Source organism: Chiloscyllium plagiosum, chromosome 42, assembly GCF_004010195.1.
Source record: "Chiloscyllium plagiosum isolate BGI_BamShark_2017 chromosome 42, ASM401019v2, whole genome shotgun sequence".
Classification (NCBI taxonomy): Eukaryota; Metazoa; Chordata; class Chondrichthyes; order Orectolobiformes; family Hemiscylliidae; genus Chiloscyllium; species Chiloscyllium plagiosum.
Genome location: NC_057751.1, coordinates 10,758,786 through 10,777,327, shown reverse-complemented (window position 1 = coordinate 10,777,327; position 18,542 = coordinate 10,758,786). Strand labels below are relative to the sequence as shown.

The 18,542-nt window shown below is 41.7% G+C and overlaps 1 protein-coding gene across 50 annotated transcripts in view; it reads right to left on the bottom strand.

Moving 5' to 3' along the window:
- Positions 1-18,542, bottom strand: part of LOC122543116 (calcium/calmodulin-dependent protein kinase type II subunit beta) — a 265,513-nt gene that overhangs the window by 164,192 nt on the left and 82,779 nt on the right. For all 50 annotated transcript variants that reach the window (XM_043681394.1, XM_043681397.1, XM_043681395.1 and 47 more), the window contains exon 3: positions 13,346-13,405. In XM_043681394.1, the coding sequence (XP_043537329.1) occupies positions 13,346-13,405 (60 nt within the window). The remainder of the gene's footprint in view (positions 1-13,345; positions 13,406-18,542) is intronic.

Here is an 18,542-nt window from a genome sequence, read left to right as displayed (position 1 = left end):
CTCAGGCTTGGAGGGCCGAAGGGCCTGTTCCTGGGCTGTAAATTTTCTTTGTTCTAAAATGTCAACCACACTGCTATGGTGTTCACAAGTCAGTCAGGCCAGGTGAAGGCAACTTTCTTTCCCTGAAGGTCATCAGTGAAGCATGTGAGCTTTTACAACAAAAGACAATGATTATTTGATAGACAGTGCACAAGCTTTTTATTCCAGACTTTTCAAAGTCAAACTTCAATATCTGCTACACTGAGATTTGAACCGATGTCCCCAGAATATTAGGGACTATGGATAATTAATCGAGTGACATTATCACTACGTGTGTAATGAGTCTCGGTTATCTTCAGCTGTGATTTGAATTGCCTGAGAAATTTGTATTAAATGGCCGTTCCCATTTAATCGTGAGATGAGGAAACTTGTTTTTCTCTCGGAGGGTTGGGCGCCTTTGGAATTTCCACCCTCAAAAGGCAGCGAATGCAGAATCTTGAAATATTTTCAAGATGGAGGTAGCTAAATTCTTGATTGCCAAGGGGATGGAAGACTATCACGGATATGCAGAAATGTAGAGATGAGGTTAAAATCAGATCAGTCATGATCTTATTCAGTGGTGCAGCAGGCTTGAAGGATTGAGCAGCCTACCCTTGTTCCTTGTTCATATGTTTACAGGATAAGACATGATTGAGGAGGAGATAAGAAAAGAAAGACATTAAAATTTGTGACAGAGAAAAAAAATACACTAATCTTTTCTTAACCCCATCTGACACTGACCTTCTACCAGCAACTTTAAATCTACAATCATGCCCCCTAAACCAAAGATATATTCAGATCAAGCAACCCAGGCAGTGGACTGTCACAAGGAAATTTCACATCTCTTCCATTGGAACAATTATGTTTAATTGACTTGATTTTGTCTCACAAAGCAGTTGCGGCTCTGCTGAAAAGTTCAAACAGGCACTGCACAGAATGCATAAAAGGAAGTCCGCCATTTTCAGGTTAAAAACCGTCTCCCTGATCTACCATCTGCACAAACAGTTCAACATTCAGCCCACAGGCTCTCACAGTTAACACTTTCACAGCACACAGAGGAAACACTTTCAGGTTTGTCTGTTCTGTCACACGAACCAAGATAGCTAGCAGGACACCCTAGTTATCTAAATCTGCCAGCGAAAAGCTTTCAAAAGCAAGGTAAACTATTCAATTCTGTAGCACAGAAGGCAGCAATTGTTTGCGAAAAGGATTTGTATGTCAGTGACAATGTAGGGAGGAAATTAAACTTGGCAATTTATCAATGATTCAAAACCTTTCAGCATGGTCACAATTAACAGAGAGCTACTTCCAGTAATTTACGTTGGAAAAAACTTGCATCTGTTGGTGATTGGGAACTCTATTTTGGAAAACAGTAACAATAGAAGATAGTGCTGCTGGACAATGGATAGAATGACATCAGGTTTTAGCTTCCATCAGTTTACCACAATACTCAGATGTATGGGTTCAGACTGCACTCCAAGTCTCAAGAGACCTCCTAACGGAGGCTCTGAATTCTCTACAACACAGAGGGTCTTTGATCAAATGAAATGCACTCAGCATGAATCAAGGAAAAGTAGGAGGCTGCTTTTGCCAGTCAACAGGAAAAGTGCTTGTTGTCAAGCTTCTATTGGATGATGCAAGAGGGATGCAAGCATTGAATATTGGAGCTTCAAAATATGGCAACGTTACAGATGAAGAAAAACTTTCCTGTTCACCTAAACACAAAATTAATTGGCTTTCAAAATTACAATGACACAAAAAGATGACAAGCAATAACTTGCCCAATGACCTTTGTCAATTCACAGCCAAATGCTATGAGCATTGATTGTTTTGTTCACTTTTGAAGATCTCAACCAAGCCCCCAGAAGGGTGCACACACTCAATCACATCTACTGTGTTCGCTGCTCACAATGTGGTCTCCTCTGCATCGGGAGATGAAGCGCAGACTGTGTGACCACTTTGCACGACTCCGACATGCTGTCCACAAAGACGACCCTCAGCTTCAGGTTGTCTGTGTTATGGACTAGGCCAGACCACTCAAAACATTCTTAAGAAGTCAGCCCAGACCATAATTTTGCATTTTGTTTTGGTAACCATACAGTGAAAATTACCCAGATTAAGTTAGCTAGGTTGACGACCAGGTTTTAAAACAGACAAAAATTTATTCACAAAATCACAATGAAACACAAAGAACAGAATAAAGAACACATACAGAACTCAGTTGATCCAAACTAGACTTAATTATGCTGTTCCAAATATACACAACAGTCCCAATAAGCAACCCCCATTAAAAAATACAGTAAAAATGAAACAATTGCTTAAGGTTAGAAAGGGAGAAGGAGAAAGAGAGAACCTGTTTCCATACAGCTCACTGTTAAACTCTGAACTAGTTCTGGACTGAACTGCTCAGCTAGAGAGCTGACCATTCCCCTTTCATTATACAGGTCACTTCTAAAACATGATGACTTTGGCCTGAAGTCTCATCTGTTTACATATCGACAAAAAGGCCTCTCAATACCCTTTAATCTCTGTACCAAACCAGTTTAATCGGAACCGGGAGCTATTTACAACCTCTCTGAAAAAGAAACCAAGGACACAATATCCTTGAGAAAAGGAACAGCTTTTAGAAAAAAGGACCAGCTTTGTAACACCTACCACTTCAACACACCACCATGTTCCCTGGCCAACATCTCTGTCTCAGGCTTGCTACAGTGCCCCAGCAAAGCTTAGCGCAAGCTGAAAGTACACCACCTCACTTTCTGCATAGAAACCTTGCAACCTTCTGGACTCAATATCAAGTTCAATAATTTTAGTGTCTGAGCACCTTCCACCATTCCCCCAATCCCCACACACTAGACCCTGTCATCAGTCAGGCTGCTACTACAAACAACCCATTGCCAACCACTAACTGTCCCCATTAGCAGATCTTCATTCTCCCAACCACGGCCTTTACCCATTCCTTTGTCTGTCCAATTGTTCTTCTCTCTCTTTGGGTTTGACTCCACTTATTATTTCCTCTTTATCCCTCACCCTACCCCTTGTCGTCTCACACACGTCACAACCTTTTCCACATCACAATCTGTTCTGGAAAAGAGTAACTGGACCCGAAACGTTAAATCTGTTTTGCATCCAGAGATGCTGCCAGACCTGCTGAGTTCTTCCAGCAATTTCTAGTTTTGTTCTTGATTTCCAGAATCTGCAGTTCCTGGGGTTTGTTTCCTTTAAAATGCACAACATACAGTTCAGAAGATGGCCATTCAGCCCATCCTGCCTGCACCAGCTCTTCAGAATTGGAGAGGTTGTGATATCCATGATCTAGATCTTGAATATGGTAAATAACTGATCACCTCAGTTCTGTCTGGGGTAGAGAATGTCAAAAGTTAACAACTCTGCAGGTGAAGAAATTTCTCAGGTCAAAACTAAACAGCTGAATTAGCCCCTCTCAACTGCTCGGCTCAACCTCAACCTCAATCTCAACCTAAGATGCTGAGTTACTAAGGTAACAGACAGCGTTTGTATATAAAACACAAGAACTTTCCATCAGTTGCTATGGAATTGACATCTATCATTCGGTTCAGTGAATCATCATTCCCTCAAGCACTTAGCTGATTTCCATCAACTCATTATTGAGCACACTAAAACCTGCCATGTCCAACACCTCATGTGCCACTGTTTCATTCATGGCCAAATTAATCAGCACATTTGTTTTTAACAAGACGATCGACTGAATTTCAGCACAATGACAATTAAGTCAAAGTGAACAGTTTGAAAGGAGACTGAAGTGACCTCAGAGGGATGTCAAAATTATGAAGCTTGCAATGGGAAAACAGAAAGCTGAATCTGTGAAATGTCTGTGGAATTCTACTGTTACCACAGCAACATGGATCATCCTGAACAGGGCAGGATTTAAGTTCTTCATCATTTGAGGTGGAAAGGCCCCTCGTAACTGTAGGACAATGCTCACAAACTCATGAACGCCTTGTTGGTACATTTCCCACAGGCTAAGTCTGCCCCCACAGTTCTAACCACAACCAGCATGGCACGAATGCTTCAGAACCACAAATGGCACTTGAAAACCTAGCAAAACCCTTGAATGTTGTAATAAAGGAACACTACATCTGGTCATTTGTCACGTGATGTATGTCATCCTGAAGTTATGATAAACGAGACTGAATGAAGTGCCAGTGAAGAAGCATGCCACACTAGGCCAGGGCCTGACTTGTTCACTCTGATCTCACAATGACAAATAACTGTAAAATTGCTCAGTTGTTAAATGAAGTGTTTAACTGCTCAATAAATATCTTGAAACCATATTCACTAACAACCTGCTCATTCGTGCAACACACACAGATTCAGGCACAAGGCAAGACAGCTTTTCCATCGTCCCAGATCTTGGCAAATTTACTGGGAGAATACATTTTCCCATCAGCATAATTCACACCAATGAAGAACCCCACGTCCCATGGAACATCTGGTGCTCTGGGTTCAGAGAATGCTCCAGGTCTCAAGAGTTGTTGATCAGAGGTTCCTTTTTGAGGGCGAGGTGTGAAATCTAAATTTAAAAATCTTACGGCAGTATGTCAGAGAGTAGGAGATTTCTTCCTGGCACACCGACCAATATATATTCCTCAACTAACAGCACTGAAAAACATTTCTCAAGTGCTGTCACTGCTGCAGTGAAGCAAATGTGAGAGCTACATATCATGGTCTGATAAACAGCAAGGACTTCTTTCAACACTATTCACAAGGCTTGGTTACATACACTTTGATAGCACTGTCTGTCTTTGTTTAATCCTTTTGTCTTGCACCATCATTCCTTCTGCCATTCACACTCTCTACTTGTGGCGGCATCAGCAGGGCCAGCAATCGATGAGGATGGCAGCTTCATCAGGGTCTGGTGGTTGTTAAGTCCAAAGCAGGACTCTGGTGGATGGAGATGAGGTGGTGGCTGGCAGAGGAGTGAGCACATGGCCCAGCACTGGCTGCAACATTGGCAGAGGTGACATCGCTGAGGTAGGTACATTAGCCAAAGATGATGCCTGAGAGGTGGAGGTTTCAACGCTGTTCAAGTCCGGTGCTGGAAATGGCAAAGCGGGTTATAGACTCTCTTTAAGCTATACTTTTTAAAATTATTCTTAAACTATGCAAAATGGTACTGGATCATGGTGACAGTGGAAGCTTTTCACAGTATTTTACTGTATTTTTTTTCAGTGATATATACATGTCACCAAAAAAAATTCATTCCTTCATTCATTCACTCCCGTCCTCTGCTCTACGATGGACTTCTTTCTCATTTTCTGTTCTTAACATTTTTTTCTATGGCTCTTCACATGCTTAAAATCTGTTCACCTTTACCATCTTCCAGTTCTGGGCAAAGTTCCCTGACCTAAAATGTCAGCACTTGTTCTCTAGGCAGACCTGCTGAATTTTTCCAGCAAGTTTTCACTGTAGCATTATTACACAGTGCAGCAACAGCATAGTGATTGGCTCTACACCATCTCAAATTTTACTTTTCCCAAGCACTGGCCTTACGGATTCTCTCCCATGACTAAAAAAGATCTGACAACAGAAAAGGTAGGTTTCAAAAGACAACTTTCAAACAACCACTCACTCGTTTTTTCAGAAACTACAACAGCTTTGGGGATTGGGAGTATTGAAGCATTTCTTCTGATGTCAAGATATAATTTAAGACAATTTACAGCTCAACTAAAAGCAATACACTTTGCAATTATGACAGTATCAAATGTATACACTCTTTCTGCCTTGCTTTCATTGCACACCAACTGAAAACCTTGCACAATCATGAGTATTCTTGACTTTGAAATGCATTTAATCAATGAGATGCTAACATTTTTCCCTTCTCAACTCTAAACTGCATCAATACAACACATCTTTATTTGGAGAGGAAATAGTTCACAACTTTAAGACTGAAGACATCCTTGCCACAAACAAACCGAAAGAATTATGGATGCTGTAAATCAGAAATGAAAACATAAGTTGCTGGAAAGGCTCAGCAAATCTGGCAGCATCCGTGAAGAGAAATCGGTTAATGTTTCGGGTCTGGCGACCTTTCCTCAGAACTGTTCAGAAGAAGGGTCACCGACTCTGAAACGTTAACTCTGATTTCTCTTCACAGATGCTGCCAGACCTGCTGAGCTTGTCACAAACCAGCTTTCAGCACCATAGGGAAAGGTACTGTTTTGCTAAAAAGAACCTTCATCCAAAAATTCGTGAATACAAATCCCACCCCACGGATTCCGCTCCCCACTACTCCTGCAAAGACCCTCACCTTCCTTCCAAGCCTAAGCTTGAAAATGCCCCTCATAATTCTCTTATGTTATCTCCTTTCCGGCCATCCCTCAATTCCATTTGCCATCTACCCAAATATCGTCTTACAACTCAGTGGCAAAACATCTTGGATAAATTCAAGTCAAGTGTCCTGTCGTGTTTCATCATGTGAAAGGGGCTACCAACATCCAAATAGATGTCAGTCTTGTTTCACTTAAATAAATGAACGGACTCCTTTACATTGAATGCAGCAGCTTCTAGTGGACTGACGACTTTCTTCATACCAATCAAACTCAACTTAGGATGTGTTGTGTAGGAAGAATACTACCAAGCAACAATCCGTGGCCACGGATTATGTGAACAAGTTCTGAAGCCCTCCCAAGTTGATTTTATTTAATCTCTTACTATACATGCAGTGGACTTACACAGAGGAGTTAAAGTTGAGTTTAACTTTGGTCATCAGTAAAGGTTTGCAAAGATATAAGGCTTGCTCGTGAGAAGTCATAGATCAGAGATGATGGCCAAAACTAGCCGAAGCAAGATGTGGAAATACCTTTATTTATAGTGCCATGTTGCGGTTTGAAATGTATTTCCCACAAGTCACTTACAAAAGGGATCTGGGTTAAAAATTCAAGTTAAAAATTTACCAGCTTCTGACACAAGTCATTGTGGGATGAAGGAGGATTTGGACAGCTCTTCCAAGTGCTGTAACATTGGTGTCATCATCTGCTATCAGCACACAGTTGGCTGGAGCTTCTCAAGTTCGTTTCACTAAGGATCTTTCCAACCTGACAACCATGTGAGGGTTTCACACCTCATGGTCTGGTTTCCACTGGAAGTGGATTTGTTTGACCCATTGTAGTTCTTGTTGGATAATGCCTTCATCATGACAGGCAACCTCAATGAAGTCTAATTCTGAACAGGTACATGCCGACCAGCTATTTCTATGGGTGGATGGTGTTGTGACAGTGTTGGTGGTCATTTCCCTAGTTTTGGGACAGAAGGTCTAAATTCAAGTCACCCTGCCTAAGAGATGTGTCAGAACATGAGAGTGGTGATGGAAAAGCCCAGCAGGTCAGGCAGCATCCAAGGAGATTCTCCTGCTCCTCAGATGCTGCCTGGCCTGCTGTACTTTTCCAGCACCACATACCGATACTGATCTCCAGTATCAGAACATGTTCAAACAGGTTGATCAAAGTAACAAGAGCTTTAGAATAGAACTTTACACAGTGGCAGTGGTGAAAAACTATCACATGGTGATTGAGCTGAGAAACTGTTACACATAGTTGGACACAGTTTCTGGCTCTGCGAGCCGGTGGCCAGTCAAAGATCAGCACCAGTCCTGTCCCACCAATGACAAGAGAAATAGTGACACTTAGGATGACCTGACTGAGGTGTACAAAATTATGGAGGGGCACAGAGACACTGGATAAGAAGAAAGGTTTCCCAAATACAGGGATCAATAACTGGGGCATAGATTTAAGGTGAAAGGCAGGAGGTTTCAAGGAGTTTTCAGGAAGAATTTTGTTACCCAAAGAATGGAGAATATCTGGAACTCAGTCGCTGAAAGAGTGGTGGAGGTGAGAACCGTCACAATGACTGGGACATATTTATCTGAACATTCACAATGCTATGGGCCAAGTACTGGAAATTGGGATGAGCAGAAAGGTATTTGATAACTGGCAAGGCCACTGTCGGCAAAGGGCCTCTTTCTGTGCTGTGAAACTCTGTGACACATGGTTATTTGAACTACCTGTAGGCAGACCAAACCGGTGAGAATACAAGGAAGTGAATTTCCTCAGTGGGATGCTTTAAACCAATATTGGGAAGGCAGAAGAACACATGGGAGCAGGCACTGTCATGTGGGAGGAGGGTGACACCTCAACCCAAAGTGCACACACAACAAGCTTGCTAGGATGTGAGTACCCCTTGCAACTGGTCAATACTGGGCTGATCAATTCCTGTTTCTCTGCTCGGTGAATGAGCAAATCATAACACTCAATCACAACAATGAATCATGGCGGTCAAATTTATTTTGTGTAACAGGTGTAAGAAAGCAAACATTTGAACTGGAAATAGCACAGTGTGTTTCAGCGATGAATGGGCCAGATGAGGAGACTGCACAAGAGGTCACAAGAAACACTGTGAGAAATACGCCAAGCATATGGAATTTCAGGAATGATTGGGCAAGGATCTGGTACATTGCATCCAAAAATGATTTTTGTTTTCTGACAATTTATGGGATATGGGTGGTGCTGGCAGGACAACTAATATCAACCATTCCTAAGTGTTAAAACCTGAAACTGGGTTGCTCGCAAGGCCATTTCAGAGTGCAGGGAACAGTCAATCATCAGAGTCCAGACTCCATTGTCCTAAGTCCCAAATCAGCAAGACCAGATCAGGACACCAGATTTCCTTCCCTCATAGTGGGCTTTTATGTCAATCAACAGTTCTTCCATAGTCGCCTTCAGGTTCACTTTCCATACAAGATGTTTACATTCAAATGTCACCATCAAGCCATGGAGGGATTTGAATCCATGTCCAAGAATATTAGTGTTTGGCATACTGGACAATTATTTCAATGATATTGTCACAACAGCACTGTCTCCCTTAAAATATTCTGTGATATGAATACATGAGTGACACTGCTATTTTATTGAGTCACTTTGACAGAAATACCATGAGTACCAGTAGTTTACAAGACTAGAACGTGCAGGAAGGAGACCCTGCAACCTATCGAATTGCCAAGCTGAGTGTTGTTGAAGTGAGAATCCGAGAGTTAGCACAATCCAGTTGAGAAGGGGCTGAGAGTTCCCAGCAACATTTGTCAATTCTTTCTGTCACTCTCAAACTTGTTAAAAGGGGCACAGCATTATTTCACCAACGGTGCATTAACATTTCAAAATATTATTGGTATTTATTTCCAAAATAATAGCACAATAAAAATAAATTGAAATTCCTCATGATTCACTTTAAGAACACAGAAGCCAATTTGAATTGAGATGAGAAACCTTTGAAGTGTCAAATTATGTTGAAAGATCTGGCGTGTTATTAATCACCTCAAGTATGAAATTACAGCAGAATCTTGTAAGGACAACTCTGATGGGTTTTGTGCTTATTCCTTAAAGAACTGTGGGGGCGAGCTGCTGTCAGCAGCACAGACAGCAGCTATACAGGCCTTGAGCGTGGGCTATTTAAATACTGCTGCTCCAGTATTATTAACTGTTCCAAACATCAGGAGTCTTTCACACCGAGAACATGCAATCGCACAAGCAAAACCACTCAATTTTCAACATCCCCGCTCATAAGAAATATTTCTATTTGTGAAAAACGTGGTTGATCAGCCCTTTTATTTAAATGGTGATCTTCAGTTCATTTGGCTACAGTATTGTTACTTGCTGGCATGCATCTGCCTGGAGTCCAAGCACACACACTTCTAAGGATGAGCAGGATGGGAGCTGCACAGGTTACATACCTCTGTCATACATGTAAAATGGAATTCGCTTTATTGTCTCATGTGCTCACATGAGTACAGTGAAAAGTTTCTAAGTCGCCACATACAGTGCCATCTTACATACAAAGATACGTAGGTACAGAATCTTGGTACCAAGCACAAAAATAAAGAAAATTAAGTCAAAAAGTTAAATATTACAGTCAGTCTAAAAATCAGAAAAATGAAGAGACACAGTTAACAGTTCAACAGTCCTCAGGCGACTGTGTGGAGTTTGCACATTCTCCCCGTGTCTGCGTGGGTTTCCTCTGGGTGCTCCGGTTTCCTCCCACAGTCCAAAGATGTGCAGGTCAGGTGAATTGGCCATGCTAAATTGCCCGTAGTGTTAGGTAAGGGGTAAATGTAGGGGTATGGGTGGGTTGCGCTTCGGCGGGTCGGTGTGGACTTGTTGGGCCGAAGGGCCTGTTTCCACTCTGTAATTAATCTAATCTAATCTAAAAAAAGCACAGTCTCAAAGTGCCTTGCCATGCTGGGCTCGCACTCCTCACAAGGATTCCATCTTCCCCCGTTCTGCACCCAATCTCGCCCCCACTGCTGCAATGGACAGCCTGCTCTTGCTGCCTTTTACCCTGGTCCTACTACTGCTGCTGCCGCAGGAAGCCTGGTCCTGCTACCCTCGCCCTCACTACCTGTCACCACAGGCTGCCTGTACCCCCTCCTGCCACCAGCATTTCAAACAGCAATGTGGTTTCTCACATTTGTACGAAGTGTTGATGTTGTCAACCGCCTGTCTAATATTACCTGCTGATTTGCACTGTTTATTTAAGAAAGGATGTAACTGCATTCGAAGCAGCCCAGAGAAGGTTCAGTAAAATGATCCCTGGAGCAATGGGATGGACACAAGCAGAAAGGTCGGAGAGACTAATCTTGTAACTTTTCGACTTCAGACAAGCTGATTCTCTCAAAATATGTAATATTCTGTGCAGACTTGACAAGGTGGACACTGCTAGAGTGTTCCCCCTTGTGGGAAACAAGATAGATTTTGAAAACAAATGGTCTCCCATTGAAGACAAAAAGAAAGAGAAGGGTTCTCTGATGGCCATGATTCTTGAGAAATACCTTGGCCAGACAGTGCCTGTGGAGCAGGGTCACGAAACATCTTAAAAGCAAGGTAGATCCTTTCTTGACTAACAAGGAAGTCAAAGGGTCTGACGGTAGAGGCAGGAAAGTTGAAATGATGCCACAATTAGGTCAATTAGGTCTTATCGCATGCCAGAGTAAGTTTATATTTTTAAAAAGGGGAGATTAAAACTCTTGAGAAAAGGCACTAATCACCACACTCTGTTGAGAAAATTATGTCCATGAACACAATCTTCTAATCCCAGAAGAGAAAAATGGAACACTTGAAAACAGGTCATCAGTCTCCTTTCATAGACACCACTCAAACACTGCGTTCTTGATACAAAAAATATCCAGATTAAAACCCAGCCCAATTACAGGCAGTACCAACATGAATTGACCTGCAGGCTTGTTGTTATGAGCAAACCTGCCACTAATTTTGTGTCCCCTTTGTTTTTTTCCCAAACACATCACATGGAACGTGCCTCCAAATTGAGAAGAATTCTAATATTACAGTGAACTGGAACTAAAATCTAATTTCTAAAGGAAAAGGGTTACAAATTGTTTTCAGTGATATTCAAAGATGGAGACTTTGATGTAGTTCTGTGATGCACTCTTCTCCAAGAATTAACTAGTATTTTTAACTGTTTGAAACTGCCAGCATTAGTATTGCAGCAAGCAAGGCTGTTCACGGTTAGTCACACTGTCAGGATTCAAGCTCTGCCTCTGAAGTGAGCCTGCCAATTATGAGAAAATTGGAGCCATTTCCTCAGGCCTTGATGCCATGCTGTTCAAAAGGATGTGGCTGTGCCCTCCCTCTGTGTGGAAGGTACAGCAATGCGAAAAATTCCCTCATGGAAACAGGCTCTGTCATGGCCATGTTTCCTTGACAACAGGACTTGCTTGTTATTTGCTCATATCTCTCCTCCTGGTTTGGAGCTGGGGATGGTTTTGTGCACTGCAATCCGAACAATTCTGTACTTAGTTTATTTCAATTGTTGTTTATGCATGGCAGGAGCTGTCAGCACACAGAAACTGCTCTCTCGCTGTTAAGGAGAATTAGTGTGTATAAAAGCTACAGCTTAAGAAATATGTACCAGTCAGTGGTGATACTGAAAACTGTTCAGTGAGGCAACTTCTCTTATACTCTATAAAAATAAATTGTACATTCATGGCCTGTTTGAGTTCAGACTGTGTTGTAGTTCATCTCAACACTTTCCTGCCCACAAGCCATTCCGACTCTCCATGGAGTTCTACTTGGAGACTAGCTTTCCGAAACATAACTGCAAGAGTGGGCTTACTCAGGAATGTTTCAAACATGACTTCAATTCTCCCAGTAGCCCACCATCCATCAGTGGTTATTTCACCAAGGCATCATCTGTGATTTACTGTCCAAGCTACAGTCTTGATCCAGGACCTATCAGCTGAAACTAAGTAAAAACACTCTTGCCCTGAATCAGAAGGTTGTGAATTTCTTTTGGTTGATACACCAAATGAAGAAGTGCTGCATTTCTGAAGGTACCATCCTTCAGATGAGGCCTTGCCTGCCCTTTTTGGTGGGTGGTCAAAGATCCCATGCCACTATTTGAATTAGGAGAAAGTGAGGACTGCAGATGCTGGAGATCAGAGCTTAAAAATGTATTGCTGGAAAAGCACAGCAAGTCAGGCAGCATCAAAGGAACAGGCGAATCGACGTTTCGGGCATAAGCCCTTCCTTCAGGAATGAAGAAGGGCTTATGCCCGAAACGTCGATTCGCCTATTCCTTTGATGCTGCCTGACCTGCTGCGCTTTTCCAGCAACACATTTTTAAGCACTATTTAAATTACAACAGCAAAGCTTTCTCAAATACTTTTGGCAATACTTAGCCTCAAATAATATCACAATATTATTTTCCTTTTCTCCTTCCTTTATGGGAGCTTACAGTGTGGAAATTCCTACATTACAGGCAATAAAATTACAATTAGTGTTGTCAAGTGCTTTTGGACATAGGTATGCAAAGGGTGCTATTTAAATATTTAAATGCTGGTAATTCTCTGTTCCTAGCTCTCCTCCTGCCCCATACATACACACGCCAAGTTCTGTCCATCTGTAATTTGTTTGGACCAGATGCCTGCAGATTATACCTCCTCATGGATTGACCCTTATTTGGCTAAGTCCAGGAACGTTGCATTTTCCCACATGCCATATCTGTGACTGCTTAAATATTCGTGAGCACATTTCCATCCACTTGACATTGCAGCCATCCACATGTGTGAGCACCCAACCAGATCTTTGTCCTTTGGGAAGGCAGCACATCTCTTCCTCTTTGTTGCATGCTACTGCTTAAACAAAGCTTTTTTGACAAGAAGCTAACTGACATGTCTATATAGAGCCATCTGCCAGACTTGCTATTGAATTTTGTCACTTTTCATTGAATCATGAAACAATTCAGTGTGAACAGATTTCACACTCCAGACCTCATTACTCACCAATATTGGAGTGTTTCAACAACCGACAGATTCGAGCTTCCCTCTCTAACTTCTGGTGGTCTGCAAGAGAACAGAAATAAATAAATCAACCCACAGGGAATTGGAATGCAGGAACCTTGCATTTCTGAGAACATCAGCAACAGTGCGAAACTGATTGTAAATTCATTTGATTTTGATGGCTCAAGGAATGGTTGGAAAATACCTGCAAATACTTAGACTGCTCAGAAAGATACCAAGGTAAAAATGGAGCTATAAAAAAGCAAAAGATACATTCATAAACAGAAGGAAGAAAGAATAAAATTTGCTTGCCATGTTAGTTCAGTTCGGTATTTTCTCTTCTCAAAGTCCTCACACTTGATAGGTGGATCAAGAGAACCTGTTCTCCATTTAATTCAGAGAGATTCTAGGCAATTCCCCTTGCCCCCTCAACCACTCTCTCCCTAAGGTCAGGAGAAGTTCTGAAACATTATGGACCTGTTTATGTGTTTTGAATCTGTTTACGTGCATCTTAGATTATGTTTTGGTTCACATGTGCACTTGAAGAATGCATGAAGAAACTATCAGTTTTTCATGGCTGTTGGATGGGGCAAGGAGTGAATATATTTTGATGTGTGAAGCCCTGCAGTTCTGTTGGTGTGTTGGATGAATTAAAGGCTTTTTCCTGCTCAGATACATTTGTAATGTGGTTTGATTTATTATTGCAATGTGCACCAAGGTACAGTGAAAAGTGCTGTCTTTCATGCTTTACAGTCAGATCACACTATACAAGTGCATCAGGGTAACAGGACAGAGTGCAGGATACAATGTTACAGCTACCAAGGTGTGGGGAGAGAGAGAGAGAGAGAGAGAGAGAGCGAGCGAGCGAGCGAGCGAGAGAGAGAGAGATCCATTCAAAAGTCTGGGAATAGCAGAGATGAAGTTGTTCTTGAATCTGTTGGTATGTGCATACAAACTGTGATGTCTTCTGACCAACGGAAGAGGGTGGAAGAGCACATAACCGGGGTGGGAGGGGTCTTGGATTACATTGGTTGCTTTCCCGATGCAATGGGAAGTATTGATGATGTAAAAGGATGGGAAGCTGGTTTTCTTGATGGACTGAGCTGTGTTCACAACTCTCTGTAGTTTTTTGGGGGCTTGGGAACAGTGCTCGCCATACCAAGCTGTGATGCGACCAGCCAGGATGCTTTCAATGGGGCATCTACAAAAATTGCTCGGAGTCCTTGCGGACATGCCGAATTTCCTCAGCCTCCCGAGGAAGTAGATGCATTGCTGTTCTTTCTTGACCTTAGTGTCAACATGGGTGCACCAGGACAGATTGTTGGTACTCGTCACTCCCAGCAATTTGACATTCTCAACCATCTCCATCTCGTACTAATGATGCAGACAAGGCTGTGCCCTCCACTCTACCTCCTGAAATCAATGGCCAGCTCCTTCATTTTGCTTATGTTGCTGGAGAGATGTTTGTCTTTAGAACATGCCATTATGCACTCAATCTCTTGCCTGTACTCCTTCTCATTGTTGTGTGAGATCCAATTTACAATAGTGGTATTATCGACAAACTTGTAAATGGAGTTGGTGTAGCGTTTGGCCTCACTGTCATGTGTATAAGGAGTATAGTGAGGGGCTGAGTACTGAGGACTATTGTGAATGAGGTGTTGTTGCCTGTCCCGACTGACTGCAGTCTGTTGGTGAGGAAGTCAAAAATCCATGTCCAAATATCCCAATGTACCCAAGCAGGAGAAAGCCACTAATTCATCCAACATAACCTCAGAACTGCAAGGCCTCGTGCATCAGAATACATTCATTCCCTGCCCCAACCAACACCCATGTGATAAAGTCTAGATAAAAACCCATGCTAAGTAAGGGAAAAAAAAACAGGAAAACAACTCAGTCTTAATCCTTTGAGGCAATCAAAGCTACTCTTGGAGACAACTCTGACTCTCATTTAATTGCAACTCAACACTACAGAGAAGACTGTGACTTTGCACTTATTTATTTAAAAAAGTCGACCAAGTGCAAACTCGTTACAAAGTTAAAAACCACTGAACAAAACCTTGACTTCACAAGCAAATAAAGCATCTCATCGAACCAACCTCAAAGTATTCTGCAAAGTTGGCATCCGAACACATACATTTTGAAAGTAGGTTCAATCACAAACACAAAGTCCATGCTACCTTAATCAGTAACCTTCATCTTCTGCATTTGGGATAATGACATAGTTTTAAAAGAAAGACATAATTGAACAGTGAAAATAAAATCTCTCCTCAATTGTAGAGGCACCTGCATTGAGAAGGAAGAGTATCTTGTATGTTATTCAAATCAAAAGGACTTGTGAAAACAAGTCAATGTGAGCATACTGAGACAAATTCTCAATGCTGGATCCCTCTGGTGTGTGTGGTACCCCAACCTATCATCAACAAACCACACACCAGTGAATCTATGTAGCAGGCCAGTGGCACTTTTGCACTGGCCATACTACTGAGTTCCCATACCTTTACAATGATTTATTGTAAGCTCTGGAATGTCCCACATTCCCATGACAGCACAATGTGGGATGGTGAGCATTTATTGCTCAACCCCGACAACGGGTGGCTTGTTACACCATTTAAAAGTGCAGTTGCAAGAGCCAACCATATTGCTGTGGATTTGGTATCACATGGAGGCCACAGATTCCATAAAGGTCCTCTGTGAACCGGGTTTTATGCAATTCCATGATGGTTATCAGGGTTATCACTGAAGGTAGCTTCATTTTCCTGATTCAAGAATGGAATTTAAGTTCCACCTTGAAGCTGCTGTGGTGGAATTTGAACCCAAGTCTGTTTGTCTTTCACCTGGGCCCTGTATATTCCGAATCCACTGAGACCATAATGCCACCATCTGCCATTCGAAGATATGTAAGTTTAAGTGGATGGTCTAGGCTGCATTACCCTGTAGTGTGCAAAGATGTGTAGACTCTGTGGATTAGCCATGCTAAATAGGGATTCCAGGAGTAGGAGGGCAGCAGTGAGCTGCTCTCAGAGTTGGTGCAGACTCGACAGGCCAAATGGCCCCTCTCTGTACAGTTGGGATTGTGTGATTTTCCCAGATCTCAACTGCAACAGAGTCAACATTTGGTTGACGAAAATTGCCATTACCCCATTTAAACCACCTTTCTTTGTACCTGAGGTTGTGGCTCCATCTTAAAGATTTGTGCAAATGCAAGTTAAGACTCAGCAGATCGGTGCAGATGAAACTGGCTGAAAAGTCTCTTCTGTGCTGCACGTCTTTAAGATAGAAACTGAGAAAATGAAAAGCGGGAACAATCAAATTACATAATGCTCAATAAACGGAAGATTCAAGTTGCACAATTTGCAAATATTTAATGATTCAAATCATTATGTAAAATAAAAAGCAAATCCTAATTATGAAAGCACCTGCTCTAAGGAGTGAGCTTCATGACACAGTTAAAACAAATCCTTTACACAGAGCCCATGTTGCTCCCACATTGGTTAGTGATTGGATAGTCTGACAGCGATTAGACTTCAGAAGTGCGACACAGCACTTCACAACCTTGAGTGAAAGGTACTACATAAATAGAAGTCTGCTTCCTTTCTCCCTTTAAACACTAATCCTTCAGAAATGACTGCATTCAAACAGACAGCGCTACTCACACAAGAAAGATGTACTCTGAGAAATGGGTCTGTTCAAGTTCTGTTCTGAGATTTTGCAATCAATACACTGGTCCAACTCTGCTGTGGGAGAATCTGGGGAGAGCAAATAATTGAAGTTTCAGGTCTGGAGCCTTTCTTCAGCACCAAAGGTTCTGATGAAGGTCATAGACTAAGTGTCAATGCTGTTTCTTTCGCCATGGGTGCTGCCATGTCTGTTCAGTATTTCAAAACATTTTCTGTTTTTATTTCAGAGTTCCAGCAGCTGCACTACTTCATACTGTTAGTGTATAATTCAGTCCTGGGTCTCTTCTCTCAGTGCACTACTCTTCTCTTTGATAGGATTTCCTCTTCGTCGGTTTTATCTTGCGTGTCTTTGCTTGTATTTTTTGCAATTTCTGATCAATTATCAAAGCCAATTCTTACCCTGTTTACTAAGTGTGTCTCTTAAATTTACTTGGATTTCAAGTGAAATTCCACTTTCAATTTGAAACATACTATTATAACTGTCTCTGAAATATTCAACATTCCTTGAAGTGCTGTTGTCACCAATTGACAGAAGTACACAGATGTGAAACATTCTCTGCTCCTCGCTGCATAAATGTGGTTGGATCTGCCAAATATGCTGTTCTTTTATACTTACAGATTTCCAACATCTGCAATCTTTTGATTTTGTTCAAATCCATTTTTGTGAGGGCTTTGACTACAATCAGGCTTCAAAACGTTATTGCTAGCAATGTCAGCCAACATGTACTGTTATGGTGCAGTAGTAATGTCCCAACATCTGAACCAGGAGGCCCAAGTTCAAGTCCCACCTGTAGTGTGTAAAAGCCTTTGTGAACAGGCTGATTGGTTAATATATAGGAAAAAAAGGGGTACAGTCCTGAAAAAGTGCTGCATGATTGGAAGGGATGTGCATCTTTCTGAGCAGAGAGCAAACCAGAGCCCATCAGAGGAACAGACAGGGTGGGCAGCAGTTATACAAATGAAAGAGATGAAAGAAATAGGGAACATTAAAAACGTACTGACACTAACATATCATTGCTATACTAAGGGAATACTGCAGTGACAGAGATGCCAGCTTTCAGATGAGATGTTAAAAAGAGGAGCCCACGTGCTATGAATGTGACAAATCATCCAAAGCATCCTTCTACTTTTCTGCCAAACCGACTAAAATAGATAAAATGACCAGAGACATTTTGGCTATTTGTGGGATCTGATTGTGTAAAATTATCTCTTCTGTTAACTAAGATAATATTTCAAAAATCTGACTGCGAAATGTTTTCAGGTATCCCAAGTTCACAATTTAAGAAGCTCAAAACGTTTCTTTCAATTTTAGATTTATGCTCTCTGATTCCAACTTTGAACTTCATATGACAATCGTTTCCTTGGGTTTTATGACAGGTCGCTTTGAATTTAAACACAGTTTCACAATGTTAGACAGCTGTGCATGATAACAATCAATTTTGTGGCATATGTTTCAATGTTAAAAAATGCGAATGCTTTCCACATTAAATCACTCACTTCTTTTTCATGCCCTATGGGTTTAC